This window comes from Cynocephalus volans, chromosome 16 (genome assembly GCF_027409185.1).
Source record: "Cynocephalus volans isolate mCynVol1 chromosome 16, mCynVol1.pri, whole genome shotgun sequence".
Taxonomy (NCBI): Eukaryota; Metazoa; Chordata; class Mammalia; order Dermoptera; family Cynocephalidae; genus Cynocephalus; species Cynocephalus volans.
In genome coordinates this window covers 22,915,866-22,932,293 of record NC_084475.1, presented here as the reverse complement: position 1 = coordinate 22,932,293, position 16,428 = coordinate 22,915,866, and the positions used below count along the sequence as shown (strand labels likewise).

At 48.4% G+C, this 16,428-nt stretch overlaps 1 protein-coding gene across 4 annotated transcripts in view; it reads right to left on the bottom strand.

Moving 5' to 3' along the window:
- TBCD (tubulin folding cofactor D) overlaps positions 1–16,428 on the bottom strand; it is a 193,168-nt gene that overhangs the window by 121,475 nt on the left and 55,265 nt on the right. For all 4 annotated transcript variants that reach the window (XM_063080806.1, XM_063080807.1, XM_063080808.1 and 1 more), the window contains exons 11-13: positions 15,143–15,203; positions 13,707–13,781; positions 9,028–9,122 (exon numbers count right to left, since the gene is read on the bottom strand). In XM_063080806.1, coding sequence (XP_062936876.1) covers positions 9,028–9,122; positions 13,707–13,781; positions 15,143–15,203 — 231 coding nt within the window. The remainder of the gene's footprint in view (positions 1–9,027; positions 9,123–13,706; positions 13,782–15,142; positions 15,204–16,428) is intronic.

The following is a 16,428-nucleotide window of genomic DNA, read 5'->3' as shown; positions in this document are numbered from 1 at the left end:
AGGAGTTACTGCTTAGTCTGAGGTGATGAAAAGTTTTGGAACTAGATAGTAGTGGTAGTTGCACAACAGTGTAAATGTAATTAATGCCATTGAATTGTATGCTTAAAATGGTTGATTGATAAATTTTTACGTTATATATATTTTTACACAATTTTTTAAAAAAGTAATAATGCAGTATACTAAAAACCATTGAATTATTACTTTAAATGGGTGAATTAAAACTCAATAAAGCTGAAAAAAATAATCTTTGAATTGACATTAAAAATAAAATCAATAGCACCCTTTCTAATAGTCTTAACAGTGGCCCACCACTGTGTGTCCCCGTCACGGCTTTAACCTTCCACCAGGACGCCAGGCTCTACACGGAGGGAGAGAGAGCAGGGTGGAGTGCAAGATGGAGCCCCACACTCACGTGAGGAGGAAACACTAACAGAAAGACAGGAGAACAATTAGTCCATCCACAAAATCAAAGATGTCTCACTATGGTCTTCACTTTTCTTAACTGGAATGCTGAACAGCTCAAAGTGCACGAAGGTTAAACATCAAACAAATCACGTGGTCAACTAGGGGAACTGGACACAGGAGCTATGTCAGGAGTACTGGTCAGAACCAACCCCTCCCAGGCCCATCTGCTCACTTGGGAACTGAGATACACAGGCCTGGGAAGGAGCAGCAGGGTCAGGACAAGTCAACATGTTCCACAAAAGGGAGTGCCACAGCCAGGACCAGGGGACAGCAGGTCCCACCACAGGAGCAGCCAGCCTGGGCCAGCTCAGCACTGGGCCACACGCAGTTCCGCCAGGGAGGGAGCATAGCAGCCACACCACTGTAGCCCCTTCCTAGGAGACACAGACTCTTCTGCAACTGACTTTGGCTTCAGGAATCGCCCCCCCCACCAAAAGCCTTGCTGAACCCCTTCCTCAGATGTGCAGCCCCCCAGGACACCCCCAGCCAATCACATTAGATGGGGGCTCTCCAGCCTTCCCAGGCTCCCACTCCACTCCTCTCACAGGCATCTCCCTAATAAAATCCTTGCATGTTTAATCCTGCCTTGGAGTCTCCTCCTCAAAGGACCCAAACTAACACCACAACACTACTCAAATGCTAGAAGCTAGATGACGGAATATGGCCAAGCCAGCAAAAACTGACAGCATCAACTTTTTCAGATTCTAACCAAAAACTTAAAGCAACCAGGGGATTGCTTAATGAAGAAAGGAGCTACACAATTCAGCATTTAAGGAAATCTGTTAGGTCACTGGCTAACTATTAAGACAAGAGAACAGACTTCAGTGACCAAATACAAAAAAGAAACACAGTCATTGCAAAAATAGTCTGAATAGTCACCACACAAATGGACAACCACAGCCCCAACAAGCAACAGAACCAAATCCCTAAGCAGGGAAGGGAAGTCTGATTTCCAGGGGTACCATGTCATAACATTCAAAAGGCCCAATTTTCAACAAAAAAAATTACAAGGCATATACAAAGAAACAGAAAAATACAGCCCATTTACAGGAAAAAAAGAAATTGATAGAAACCATCCCTGAGGAAGCCAAGACATTGGACTACTAGACAAAGTTTTTAAATCAACTGCCTTAAACATGCTCAGAGAGAGAGTGAGAAAAAAAAAAAAAAAAAAAAACACCCACGGACAGAGAACTAAAGAGAACAATGTCTAGACTAATATGAAATGTTGGCAAGAAGAAATTATAAAAAGACAAACAGAAATTCTAAAACCAATAAGTAAAGAGCTGAAATTTTAAAAATTCAGTAAGGGGGCTCAGCAGCAGATTTTCGCAGGCAGAAGAAAGAATCAGTGAACTTATGGACAGGGCAACTGAAATTACCCAGTCTGAGGACTAAGAACAAAAAAAAATAAAGAAAAATGAACAGAACCTAGCAGACCTGAAGGACATCACCGAGTATACCAACACACGTATAACTGAAAACTTAGAGGGAGAGGAGAGAAAGGGGCAGGAAGAATATTTGAAGAAACAGTGGCTGAAAATCTCCCAAGTTAGATAAGACACAAATCTACTCCTCAAGCAGCTCAAGAGGAAAAAAAAAAAAAAAAAACACGCACACACCAAATGCTAGTTATTATTTAAATCAATGTGCAAAATTCTCAATCTGGCAGGGAAGAATAAGGGGTCATACCAAATGTGCAAAGAGATCAATTAGAACACTTGACTTTTTTCAAAAAGCAAAATACTGAACAAGACCCTAAAATGCATAATTAGGAACTCATGCATACACTTTATCAGAACATTGAAGTTAAACCACATACATTTCTCCTGTTCTTGTGTTTAACATAGAAAATCACAGTGGCGAGTTCCAGTCAAGATGGCGGAACAGACGGTCCCCAGCATCACTCTCTCCCACAAATCAACCACTTTACAACTATAAAAATGTAACATCAGCCAAGCTGGGACTGCTGGAGCTCAGGGAAGAGGAGGAGAGACCTACAGAGGTCATGAAGGCGGGAGAAGCCATGATGAGAGAAAGAAAAAACTGCTCTGAGCATTTTGGGCCACTGCTGATTTAAGGCTCAAGCTGATGAGCGCATGGAGCAGGAGCCGGCAGAAGCCGAAGCTGTGCCCTTCAGATGGAGTTATTTGGAGGCAGCAGGAGAGAAGAGGGTCGTGGCACCCCGAGGACAGCAAGACCACTAATAGGGTTCCCATGGACCCACACAGGAGCACGGAACCAGAACAACTGACAAAAGGGAGCCATTCAGAGGCTGGTGAGTCATTGCAAGAGATGGCGCAGGGCCCGTCCCACGGGAAGTGTTTGGAGCATGGGTGGTGGGCAAGATGGGAACACCAGGAGAACACTGGGACACAGCAAGGACAGACGACCTGCCCCCCAATCAGCACAGGACCACTCAGAGGAGAATGGTCAGGAATGCAGGATTGCATGGGGTGCAGTTTGATGAAAAAACTCAGGCCCAGATCAGAGATTCTACAGAACACATATCCACCAGGTCTCTGGAGAGCCGGTACCTGTAAAGTCAACCATTAAACCCTGAGCTGCACAAAAAGCCTTCCCTAGGGAAACAGCAGCAAAGTAGCAATTTAAACCACCACACACTCAAGTACTGGGTCCCACAGGAAGTTCCCCCGGGTTAGAAGCAAAGGACAATAAATTAGTTCCGGCCCTGGGACATCACCAGCACCTTGGGGCCTGCCTGGGAACCGGAGGCTTGAATCCGGGGATCAAACCCTACTCCCACTTCCAGGCAAACTGTGCCAGCGCCTTGGGGCCAGCCCAGGCACCCAAGGCACAGAGAAGAGGACTGGAACCCCCTCCCACAACCAGGCACACCGCACCAGCACCTCAGGACCTGCCCAGGGACCTGGGGCATGGAGATGGGGACTGGACCTCTCTCCCACAACCAGGCACACTGCTCCAGCACCTCAGGGCCCACCCAGGGACCCAGGGCATGGAGAAGGGGACCAGACCGCCCTCCCACAACCAGGCACGCCACTCTAGTGCCTCGGGGCCTGCCCAGAGACCCGGGGCATGGAGAAGGGGACCAGACCACCCTCCTTCAACCAAGCATACCACGCCAGCACCTCAGGGCCTGCCCAGGGACCTGGGGCATGGAGAAGGGGACCAGACACACCTCCCACAACCAGGCATACTGCCAGTGCCAAGAAGCATACCAAAAACAGCATCTCCATATGGGTGGCCCACCACAGCCTCCACAATCACCATGGCTTCTGCGAAAGCGACTAGACACCACAACCACCACGCAGATGGTCTGCCAACCTCTGGAGTGCATTCACACAAGGAGAGTCACCAGCAGAGATAAAGAAAAGAAGAGGATGTCTCTTTCCACAAAGCCCACTTCAGAGTGACAGAAGAAGCATCTGCTCTATGATAATATTGGGAGACCCAATCACATCTCTCAGCATTGGACAGATCATCTAGGCAACAAATTAACAGAGTAACCATTATTCTTTCAGAAGGAGAGAAGAAATCTAGGGTAATTAGAGGTGAGAGAGGGAGAGGGGGAGAGATTGGACAAGGAACATAAAGAATAATTACAATTTATAACAATATATATGCTAGTAATATTGATTTGATCAACATATCTCAATGTTCAACCCCCAAAATATGTATAATCGATTTTGATTCAATAAATTAAATAAATAAATAAATAGAAAATCACAGTGGCTCACAAACTCTCCCTAAGCTTACTCATGTCATGGTCAGCACCCCTTCCCCCACAGTACCTCCACAACCACCAGCAGGTTCAAAGAACAGCCACAAAAAGCAGAAAGGACCTACACCAGGACTAACAAAGAAAACAAAGACATTCAGGTGGCCCTTCAATGCTAGTCCTCAAGTAAAGGTGATAACACAGAAGATGAGGCCAAGAGCAGGGCAGCTGTCCACTGACATCAAAGACCCAGAAACAGGCTGCAGCACAACACACAGGGAGCGTGCGTGTGTGTGTGTGTGTGTGTGTGCGTGCACGTGCACATGTGCACTGTGTGCATGCAGAGAGCAAGTGGCAGAACTCCCTAAAAAGTAACCCAAAGACAACAGATGCTCCTTCCCTGAGCCTCTCTGTCCAGAGGGCAGCCTGCCTTCTTGAGGGCAGAGGGCAAAAGGACCCAGGGTGTCTTCAGGGCAGCCATCAAGAAGCAGGTATCTTTGCCTTCCAATCTGACTTCTCCACTTTTACTTCTCCCCTGTTTACCATGCGCCAACAAAGCTTCACATTTCCTCTAAGACTTCAACAAAAATTTTATTCACCAAACATGCTCATCTATTCCCTGTCCTCCTGGGATATTTCTCTGCCAAGCATTTGTTGCCGCTGTTTAAACTAAACTGACAGAGAACGCCTGCAGCCATGTGGGACACGGCGACCGTCCAAGGAGACAAGGAAGTGCAGGGAGTGCTCGGCCATGCAACAAGGAGCCCGAAGGGCTGAGTATGAACTCCAGCAAGACTCACTGGCTCCCTCAGCTATGGCTTTATACAGACAGGACCACTCTCAGAGGAATGGTGTGAGGTCAAAAATGAAAACATAGGAAGTATACTGCAGATGCTCCATAAACATTGGCCCCGTCATCTCCCAAGCCTGCTCCAAGACAGAACCCATCATCTCCGCCTGACACACTTCTCCTGCCAGGAGACAGCTTCTCCATGCCCCACCAGGTGCAGAAAGAGGACTGCACAGAGGGTTCCGCTCACGTGGAGGGCACCACCAGGCAGGAGGAGGTCAGCCTTCCACGTGAAGATCGTGGACCAATTTATTCTACAGCAGTTTCACAGTTTTTAAACAACAGCTTGACACTTTTCATTTATGACACCAACACCCATATCCTCTCACTCTGGCTGCTTGGGATCAGGGGACACTATCCAACACCATAAGGCATGACACAGTACACACATAAACTAGCCAGTAGAGTCTCTCATCTCCTTGAGTTAAACTGAAGTCAGCACCTCACAGGCAAGGATTTCATCTCCATCCATGCCACACACACGCACACACATGCCCTCACACACTCACTCCCACATCCAGTTTCACAAACATTGTTAAGTCACTCGTTCAGGATGGAACAAAAGAGTAAATAAAACTACAGGAGCAAATCTTGATGATCCTGGGTGAGGTAATGATCTCTTAGCTATGACAGCAGGAGCACAAGAAACAAATGACACCATCAAAGACAATGAAAAGACAACCACAAATGGGGGGAAATATTTGCAAATCATATACCTGATAAGAGACATATCCAGAATACATAAGAACTCTTAAAATGACAAAAAAAGAAAACAATTTTTTAAATGAGCAAAAGACTTGAATAGACATTTCTCTAAAGAAGACATACGAATGGCCAACAAGCACATGAAAAGACGCTCAGTGTCATTAGTTGTTAGGGAAATGCAGATCAAAATGATGAGGTAACACTTCACACTCACGAGGACAGCTATTATTTAAAAAAAAAAAAAACAGACAAAATGAGTGTGGGAGAGCATGTGGAGAACCTGGAGCCCTCATACACTGCTGCTGGGAATGCAAAATGGCACAAACATTTTGGAAAGCGGTTTCAGTTTCCTAAAAAGTTGAACATAGAGTTACCATATGACCCAGAAATTCTATTCCTATACCCAAGAGAAATGAAAACATATGTCCACACAAATACTTGTACACAAATGTTCACAACAGCTCTATTCATAATAGCCAAAAAGTCCATCAACTGATACACAGAATAAACACAACATGTTCTGTGCATATGATGGAATACTACTCAGCCATGAAAAGGAATGAAGCACTGACATGCTGCAACATGGATGAATATTAAAGACATCACACTAAGTGAAAGAATTCACAGAGTTCCAGTCAAGATGGCAAAATAGACAGTTCCCAGCATGATTTTCTCACACAAATCAACCAATTTACAACTATAAAAACGTAACATCAGCCAAGCTGGGGCTGCTGGAGCTCAGGGGAAGAGGAGGAGAGACCTACAGAGTTCATGAAGGCGGGAGAATCCACGGTGAGAGAATGAAAAAAAACTGCTCTGAGTATTTTGGGCTGTGACCACTTTAAGGCTGGAGCTGCTGAGCGCATGGAGCAGGAGCCGGCAGAAGCCACAGCTGTGCCCTTCAGATGGAGTTACTTGGAGGCGGCAGGGGAGAAGAGGGTCTTGGTGGCCCCCAGGACAGCAAGACCACTAATAGGGTTCCCATGGACCCACGCAGGAGTGAGGAGCCAAAACAACTGAAAAAAGGGAGCCATCAGAGGCCGGTGAGTCATCGCAAGGGACCAGCACAGGGCCAGTCCCATGGGAAGTGTTTGGAGCATGGGCAGTGGGGGAGACGGGCTCACCAGGAGAACACTGGGACACAGCAAGGACAGCCGATCTGCCCCCCAATCAGTGCAGGACCACTCAGAGGAGACTGGTCAGGAATATAGAATTGCATGGGGTGCAGTTCGATTGAAAAACTCAGGCCCAGATCAGAGTTTCTACACAACCCAGATCCCCTGGGTCTCTGGAGAGCCAGAAATACCTATAAGGTCAACCATTAAACCCTGAGCTACACAAAAAGCCTTCCCTAGGGAAATAGCAGCAAAGCAGCAATTTAGCTCAATAACACAGCTCAAGTACTGGTTCCCACAGGAAGTCCCCCATTTTAGAAGTAAGCAAAGGACAAAAAAATTAGTTCCAGCCCAGGCACACCACCAGCTGCCTGGGGACCCAATGCATGGAGGAGGGGACCGGACCCCCTCCCACAACCAGGCACACCACACCAATGCCTCAGGGCCTGCCCAGGGACTCGAGGTATGGAGCCAGGGACCAGACATACCCCACAACCGGGCACACTGCCAGCGCCAAGGCACATGCCAAAAACATCACCTCCATGTGAGTGGCCCACCACAGCCACAATAACCATGGCTGCTGCGAAAGTGACTAGATGCCACAACCACCACACAGATGGTCTGCCAGCCACTAGAGTGCATTGACACAAGGAGAGTCACCAGCAGAGATAAAGAAAAGAAGAGGATGTCTCTCTCCACAAAGCCCATTTCATAGTGACAGAAGAAGCATCTATTCTACGATAATACTGGGGGACCTGATCACACCTCTCAGCATTGGACAGATCATCTAGGCAACAAATCAGCAGAGTAACCATTATCTTTTCAGAAGGCGAGAAGAAATCTAGGGTAATTAGAGAGGGGAGGGGGAAGGGAAAGGGGGATGGGGAAGGATTAGACAAGGGGCATAAAGAATAATTATGATTTTTAACAATATATATGCTAGTAATATTGATTTGATCAACATATCTCAATGTTGAACCCCCAAAATATGTATAATCGATTTTGATTCAATAAATAAATTTTTTTTAAAAAAACAGAAAGATAAAAAAAGAATTCATAGTCAAAAGACCACATACTGCAGACTACACATAGCTAAGAGAACTGTCTAGAAATCACAAATGTATAGAGACAGAAAGCAGATTAGGAGTTGCCCAGGCTGGAGCACTGAGGGAAAGTAGAGTGACTGCTCTTAAGTAGAGTTTCTTTAGCAGGCAATGAAAATGTTCCGGAATTAAATTATGGTGATGGATGCACAACTCTATAAATATACTAAAAACTACTTAACTGTACACATTAAATGGATGAACACCCATGGTATGTAAATTATATCTCAATAAAGCTATTACAAAACATAAGCAGAATGATTAAATAGAAATTGCAGGCTTTAAAAGATCTCCTTTTGTGTCAAGATGCCAAGTGCAAAGCCGCTGCTTCATACACCACCATGGCTTGGCGCTGGTAAGATGCACAGCTGCGCCTATCTCAAGTGTCTCTATTCTGGACAGAAGCCCCCTCCCCGGATGCAAACACACTAGGGAAAGGGACCTCTCAATCCTTCACAGACATTCTTTCCTGCTGCACACAGGAGGCACCTCTGGCCACACCCAGGGACTGTCCCCATCAACCAGACAGAGCTACACGTGGCCATGGCCTGACAGCTGGTCTAGGATTCAGTGGTCCTTTTACATCCACAGCATTGTGCCCTCAGTCTCCAAGCCCAGTCTCACTCCTGCCCACTCCAGAGCTTCCTCGGCCCTCCACCCCAATTCCACACTGGCCTGAGCTTCGTCACCAGGGGACTCTGTGCCACTGCAGGAGACACAGGACGTTGCCTGGGGTACCTGGTTCTACAAGTCAAATACGTACCACTGCAGGTGCTCTTAGCAGGCAACAGCACCCCTCGAGGGTGAAAACAGTTTTGGGGGGATGGGGCAAGAAAATCAGACATGACAGGGGTCCATGGCCCTCCAAACCCAGGTATACAGGACAGCTGTGGTATTAAGATTTCACAGCAGGCAAAAGAGGCAAGTAGGAAATTATAAAGGCCAATATAAGGAAAAAAGGATGAGAGAGACACTGATCTAATATGTACTTTTATGCCAACACTGTGTGTGAAGATGGGTTCAAATGAAGAACCCCAATGTTCTATAACAGTCCTGACAATGCAGATCAAAGACGCTTCAGCTACTCACCATCTGCAAGTCGGGACGGGAGCAGCAGGCCTCTCCTGCCCAGTTCTGCCAGTGCCAGACACCCTCCATGCCATGCTTTGTCCGTCTCCTGAAAACTGAGAGCAGAGTCCTGATTTCAGCTTTCAATTCAAAGCCCACAGCTTGGCAAGGAACACAGGCTGGCAACTCCATATTCTGTACCCATAAGCCTCATTAAAACCTGTTAGCAGGTTTTTAAAGTATCAGTTGGCTGAAGAATAAAACAGTCCAGCTTAACATGAAGATACCTGCTGTGTTCAGTCCCTCTCCTCGGACATCCTGACACTGAGGAAATGTCCTGGGTCAGCCCCCAGACCCAAGCGGGCAGTCCACGGTCTGCACCGGCTGCAGTTGTAGCCGACACCGTGGGAGGGCGCATGCTGTCCCACGCCTGGTTTCCTGAGCACAGCAGAGTCCTCAACTGTTCAGCATAGCCAGCAGCACCCTCACTCCCATTTAAACTTCAGAAACGTCTAGGACTCAGAAAGGGATTCTATCAAATTAAGATTACGTAGTAGAAAGGGGAGCAGGAAGACCTCCTTTAAATGATACCCCACTATTCACTTTAGTGATCAAATTCAAGATAAAAAATTAGAATAATGAAACAGCATTTAGACTTTTAGCACTATCTGAAATATGGACTTTTAATGAACAATTGTAATGCCAATTAATCAAGTCATAAGTAACATTTTATATTTAATAAAAGTTTTCCTGAAATGGTTCAGAAGTTCTCTCAAGGGTGTGACTCTGGCATTATAATCAGTGAGAATAACAGTTTCTTAGGCTGGTGAGAGTTGCTGTGAAGTTTCCACACTTTGCTGCCTATATAAATATGGAAATGCACCTCACCAAAAAGCAAAACAAATTATGGACCTTTTACAGGCTGTGATTAAATTAATTTGATGGCAAAGAGATGTTTAGAAAAACCAACTAAACTGCATTACTAGAGAGAATAAGCACAAGAATATTTACACAGGAGAGAGGCAAGAATATGTGTTCACTCAGCAGATACTCAGCAAGTGCCTCCCACGCACCAGGCCCTGAGGAGACAAGTGACTGAGACAGACACAGCTGCCCCTCAGAGCTCACCAATGAGGACGACTCAATCACAATTATAACTTTTTTTTAAAGTTCCAGATGTTTTATTAGGTATCTGCCCAAAGGCTGTGTAACCACTTCCAAAATCTAACATTAGCATTTTGTGTCCATCAGGATTTTAATTGGAGAGAGATGCTTTACACTTTTCATAAAGATTTAACAACATTTGAGTGAAGGTGATAAACTACCAATGTTATGACTCCTCAGATGTACTAAAACGCTTGTTATGCCAACGTCTATTTCTAAATTACACGTGTGTGTTCACTGTGGCTGGTCAACAGGTGACACACTGTCCAGGAGGAATCGTCCACTAGGCTGGCCTGAAAGGCCAATATCATACTGCATGCCCCAGAGGGGACCCTGTCCTTGTACACTGGGGAGACAGGGAAGAACGTCAGCCAAGCAGCAGATGGCAAGTTCCGACCCTCAGGTTTAAGCTTCAGGCAATCCTGGGAGCCCCTGGGGTCTTGGAGGAGTGAAGACAACAGAAAATGGGGCCACGAGTGGGCAGGCAAGAGAAGGGAAGGTGGAGAAAGCCGCAGCGAGGTGGCTCTCAGATCATCAAGAGCCATGGGAAGAGCACTGAACTAACAGGAAATGACCTCAAAGGTGCATCAGGTGGAGCAGAGTGAAGGGTAGGCTGCTATCAGCGTAAAACCAAAGGAAAAACATTTTTGTCCACCCACTCACATCTGTACCAAATGTCCCTTGGAAGGACCCAGGAGAAATAGGTGCCCAGGTGCCTGCGTGCCCAGGAATGCAGGCCATGTGCCAAGGGAGCAGGACGGGGGCTTTATCAGCTTCCTTCTTGTCTGAATTTTGGACTAAAATATCACCCTGTCAAAAACATCAATATAGCTAAAAGAACAGAACAGAAAGGAATCCATGTGGCACATCTGTCAAACCCAGGGGCTGCTCCCTAGAACAGGGCAGTGCCACAGGCTTCCAGACACTGTCACCTGGGGTGCCCCAGACAACATGAGGGAACGTCGGCAGAACCCACAGCCACACCCAGGGTTCAGGGCTGCAGTCAGCCTGCTGAGTGGAGACCCTGACTGGGTTCAATGCCCATGCAGACACACTCTTCTCCCAGGAGCGCCCTGCCTCTGCCTGTGGTCCAGAACACACCGCCTCCTGGGTCCTGGGGTCCCGTGGGGCCACAGGAGGGAGCTGGGCACATTTGGTGGGCAGGACATGGGGAGGGGGCATCTGTTTGATAGAAGATGGCCACATGGGTCATACTGGTCCTGTGGGGATCACTGTGAAGTCCCTCTGGGGATGGGAGCTGCTCACGTCACGGCATAACCCAACCCACAGACAGAGCAGAGAGCAAGTTCACAGCCCTCCCTGGGAGCTGGGTGTTCTTACAGTTAATATAATTAATGACCCGTTTCAGAAGAGGCTGGCAGCTCATCACAAATCCCATGAGGACACAAAAGGAGGGACAAGATTGGAGCAGCTGCCATGCCAGGCCACTGTCCACCCCACGTCCCAGCTACTCCCTGCTTCTTGGAGTCTTCAAGCATCCTGGTCCACAGTGATGCCTTGTTATGTCACATTTAACAATCACACATTGTGCACCCACTGTGGGCAGGGGCTATCCAGAGACAGGCCTTCCCTCCAACAGGCCCTGCTGCCACGGCTTTGGGCTGAGAGCTCTAAGGAATCCAGAGTAACAAGCCCGTTTTCACCCTCTAGAGCCTAGCTACAAAAATGAGAGGAGCATATTAAAATAGCAAAAATAAAGACAAAGAAGTGTTTGAAGATTAAACTACCTAGGATGAATGAAACTAGAACACGACTGCAAGCCAGGAGAAAGGAACACACAGTCCAGAGAAGAAGTATGTTTTGGGGAAAAGATGTTCCTCAAGTTCAATTAGACATGTTCGAGTTAAGCCCACAAGGCCCTCAAGCAGAAAGTGCAGCAGCCAGAGGAGAGAGGCCCAGTGCAGGAGAGAGACAGGCGAGCCAGGCCTGGAACCTACCATGCTGACATGAAGGGCACGGGTGCCACCAGACGGCAGGAGGATACCTCCCATCCACACACTTGGGCCCAGGGAGGAGGCCACGTGGGAACAGACCCCAGAGGGCAGATGAGAAGGGAAGGAGGAAGGGTAGATAAAAAAACAACTCTAAATGGCCGGAGGGTGTACAGAAACACCATCAGGAAGGAGAGAGAAAAGAAGAAAGCCCTTGGGGCAGACAGCCAGGCCGGCCCAGAGAGGGGCCAGGAAGAGCAGGATGGAAGACGGTAAGGTCCTGGTCCTCCCCACCCTGCCCAATCCGGTCTCTCAAAGCTCTGCTCTCTCCTGCAAGCAGGAAGACCCCCTCTGCAGACATGCTGACAGCCACCCCCTCAGCCACTGCCCAGGGAGGTGCACAAACGAACAGGGTCCCAGCACAGTCACGCATCCATCACCACAATCACCAGGGAGGAACTCCAGGGACACACTCTAAGACAACCCAGCAGAAAAGTGTAAAGAGAAGGTCAATGTGTATTATTCCCTAACCCATGCATTCCATAAAGCACTTGCAATAAGCAGCATATGTTCTCTGCTAGGAATATTTCTGCTAGATGAATATTTGCCATATGTGCAACATTATTCTGAAAAAGATGACCAATAGCTGACATGTCGCTTCTTGCACTCCTGAAATTGTCACTGAGCAGGCTCGAGGCTAAGTACAGGAAGAAAGCTGCTCCAGAGGGAAGACAGCACTTTGTGGAGCGCTTGCAAAACTGTCTCTGGTGACTAACAAATGACACGTACTGGAGCACCCAAAAGTGCTGACAACACAGCTTTCTGCCAGCTAGTGACAGTCCCAGACAGTCCCAGGCTAGTGAAGGGCAACAGCGACTGAACAAGCTGAACGCCATTCTCAAGCCTCTGCTTCTGAAATGGCAGAGACGTAGACACAGCAAAGTGAAGGATCCTCGGGGAGGCGTCAGGAACTTACCCTGTGGTGCGGGCCCCAGACCTGAGCCCCTCTGCCTGCATATCCAGCCCACTCCCCACCACCCGCCGTCCACACTCTCCCCAAACACCCAGAACTCCCTGAAAGGCTCCTAAGACAAATACAGCACAGTACATGTAAATGTGGCTAAATTTAAACTTCAACTCATTCGAGTTAAATCCAATTTCAAATCTGGGCCTCAGTGATGCCAGCCAGCCTCATTCCAAGGTCCTGGCAGCCACAGTGGCTAGTGGCCACACTAGGGGAGATCCAGATGTTCCAGCATCACAGAACGTGCTCTCTGACAGTGTAGACCTGGCCCTCACTCAGACAACCACAGTTTCTACGGATAAGCATCTGTGGGTGTACATGCTCAAAGTGGACTTTCCTTTCTCAAGGTTTTTAAATATTACAGAGTTGATAAAAACAACCTACCAGAAATAACTAGAGTTCCCAAGTTCAACTTCAAAAGGGGAAACAAAAGAGCTGGTAGGGTTCTGACAAACAGATCAACTGAAAAAAAATTTTAAAGGATTTAAGGAAAGAAAAGCCACTGCCTTTAAATTTGAGATTAAGCCAGAAATACATCTCATTTTGATCCTCTCACATACCTGAAACAATCCAACACAGACCCCACGACATCGTCCGCCAGTTCTTTGGGAAGCCTTCCAGCCATCCTACCAATTCTGAAAAAGAAAAGCAACACCCCGTCTGTTCCACCAGCCTGTCATGGAGTGCACACATGAAACGTGTCAACGGTCCCAAGCAATTTTCCTTTCCTCCAGAGAATGGGAAAGGAGAGGCTGACCCTAAGTGAGCCTCACATGCTCTGCTCATCAAACATTGTCACCTGCCACACCAGGGATGGCATCATGTTAAAACAGAAAGGCAGACGGAGGAGTCTGTCCATGTCTGAAGCAGGGGCAGGTACAAAGGGGCAGATGTGCCCATGGTGGCGTGCAGTGGGCTGCACAGTCATCTCTCACCACGTTAGAGTCCATCACCAGGCCGATGGCCAGGCCACCCCACTTCCATGCTGGATACTGACCACACCAGCTCCCATCAGGCCACCTGGTGGGGACCGAGGCCCCTCATGGAGGCGGCTCAGGGACAGCTCACAGGGCCACGTCCTGAAGATAGCAGCAGGGAAGGGTCCTGGCTGGAGGCCTCTAGGAAGGCCCCTTTCTCCCAGCCTCTCTCATTGGGCATCAGCCCGTCACACCCAGCCAGATATGACTGTGGGCTGGGATGTCGACTGCTGGCCATGTGAGCCCCTCAGCCCTGTGAAGACCTTCCTAGGCGTTCATCATCTGAACTGATCCAGCACGGAAGCCCAGAAGAGCCCATGGTTGAAAGCAACCCCCACCCACCCAGCACCCACCAGCCCTTCACCCTGCTTTACTTTCTCCACACAGGGGTCTCATCCAATGACTGAAACATCTACTCTGTGTGGGTCGACTGTCCCTCCACGGCCCCACACCCCACCGGGCCACTGTGTCCAGGCCCAGCCCACGTCCTCCACGGAGGCATTTCGACTGGGGTGTGAGATGCACACCAGTCCCCTCAGGTCTAACAGAGCGTGAACAGCTGCCCCTTCCCTCTCAGAGGGGTGCTTGTAAGGGTCAAAGGAGATGCTGACACCTGCTCCCTCCACAAAAGGGGGCTCTTGCCAACACCATCACTGCTGGGGGACGGGGGGTAACAGGCGAAGACTACAGTGATGAGAAAGTGAAAGACCAAGGAAAGGATCACTTAAAGGGTAAAAAAGGCAAATCTGGGCTGTGCCAAGAACTATGGTTCTGCACACGCTAGCCAGAAAGGCAAGAAAACGAAGGAGCCTGAAATTCAACCTTGGTAATTATCTTTAAAATCAAGATATAAAGCAATATAGATATGTTAGGGGGGAAAAAAATCTTTTTTTTTTTTTTTTTTACAAATCTATAAGGTTTTACAGTCTCAAATCCCATATGAAGTATCTAATGACAGAAAGGCTCAGCAGAACCGCCAAGATGTCTGCCCGGCCCCCAGCCAGGCCATGGGCACTTACCCTTTAGCTGCAGACCATCGCACAATCGTGTCTGTGTCCTTCAGCCCGACCAGCAGCTGCTCTGTAAGAACAGAGGAAGGTGAGTTCTACATCTGCCTCGGAGTCACCAAACATTATTCTAGGTAAAGGTCTTCATCTTCCAGCTTTAAGGTAACCCATCCTGCACATTACTCAAAAGAATACCTTGACGGAAATTACATTAAGAATCTTCATTTTAATTATAAGAAGAATATTTCCTTCTCTGTGTTTTTAAATAATCATAGAAAGCCAGTGTTGGCCACTGTTCCCAAAAAGCAGATCCATCCCATCAAAGCAGTCATGGGGAGCAGCCCCCTGCCCCTGGTGAAGGCTGGCACCAAGGGCTTCTCCTAAGGTCACAGGGGGCAAGAGGTCAAGGCTACTGAAGCAGGCTGGGGCGGCTTCCCAGAGAAAACTGTCTGCCAAAGGCTGCAGGAAGATGAGCTCTCCTGGAGAACAGGGTCTTGGATTCAGGCCAGCTTCAGGAAAAAACACATAAAGGCCCAGAGAAAGTCGGGGAGGTGGTCTGAGGTCACACGGTGAGGGTCCTGCAAGCCCCACTAGGGTGAAAACCTTGGCCCTAGGGCACCAAGCATCCCCAAAGGCCTGACTTGAGAACTGTCAGGAGCGACTGGGAGGGGGTCGGGGGACAAGTGTGGAGCCAGCACAGGTGCTGGAACACAGGCCGAAGGGGTGTTCTGGGGACAGGGAGTAGACAGAAACATGCTGGGGCAGGGGGCAGCAAGAGGGAGGAGACAGACTGAGGCCTCAATCTGGGACAGTGGAATTCAAGTGCCTTCAAGCTACCCAAGGCAGACACTGGGCACCACGTCACGCCAACCAGAAAAGGGGGCTCTGAGAAGCGTCCTGGGTCAAGAAAAGAACAGAAATGCATGGGAGGGCTGGCGATGGGACAAAAGCTGTCTTGGTGGGTGAGGTAAACAGTGTAGATAGCAAGTGTAGACACTCTGGAAAGAAACCTGCCTGAAGGAAGCAGAGTGGATATCAGCAGAGAGCAGAACCTCGGCAGAGGCGGCTTGGCCCATTTCCCCCACCTCCTCAGGAGGATGGGGAGAGGGCGGGGCCCTGTCAAGATGGAGAAGACCTCATCCAACTCACATAGGTGGGCAGGACAGGAGTGGCCACAGCAAGGGCTCTGCTGACAGTTCTGACCTCCTCTATGCCATAGTCTGAGACACCACCATCAGGTAGGAAGACCTCTGCAAGGTGTCAGCCGGTTTGGGGGGGTTTGAAATGGCCCCTAAGGA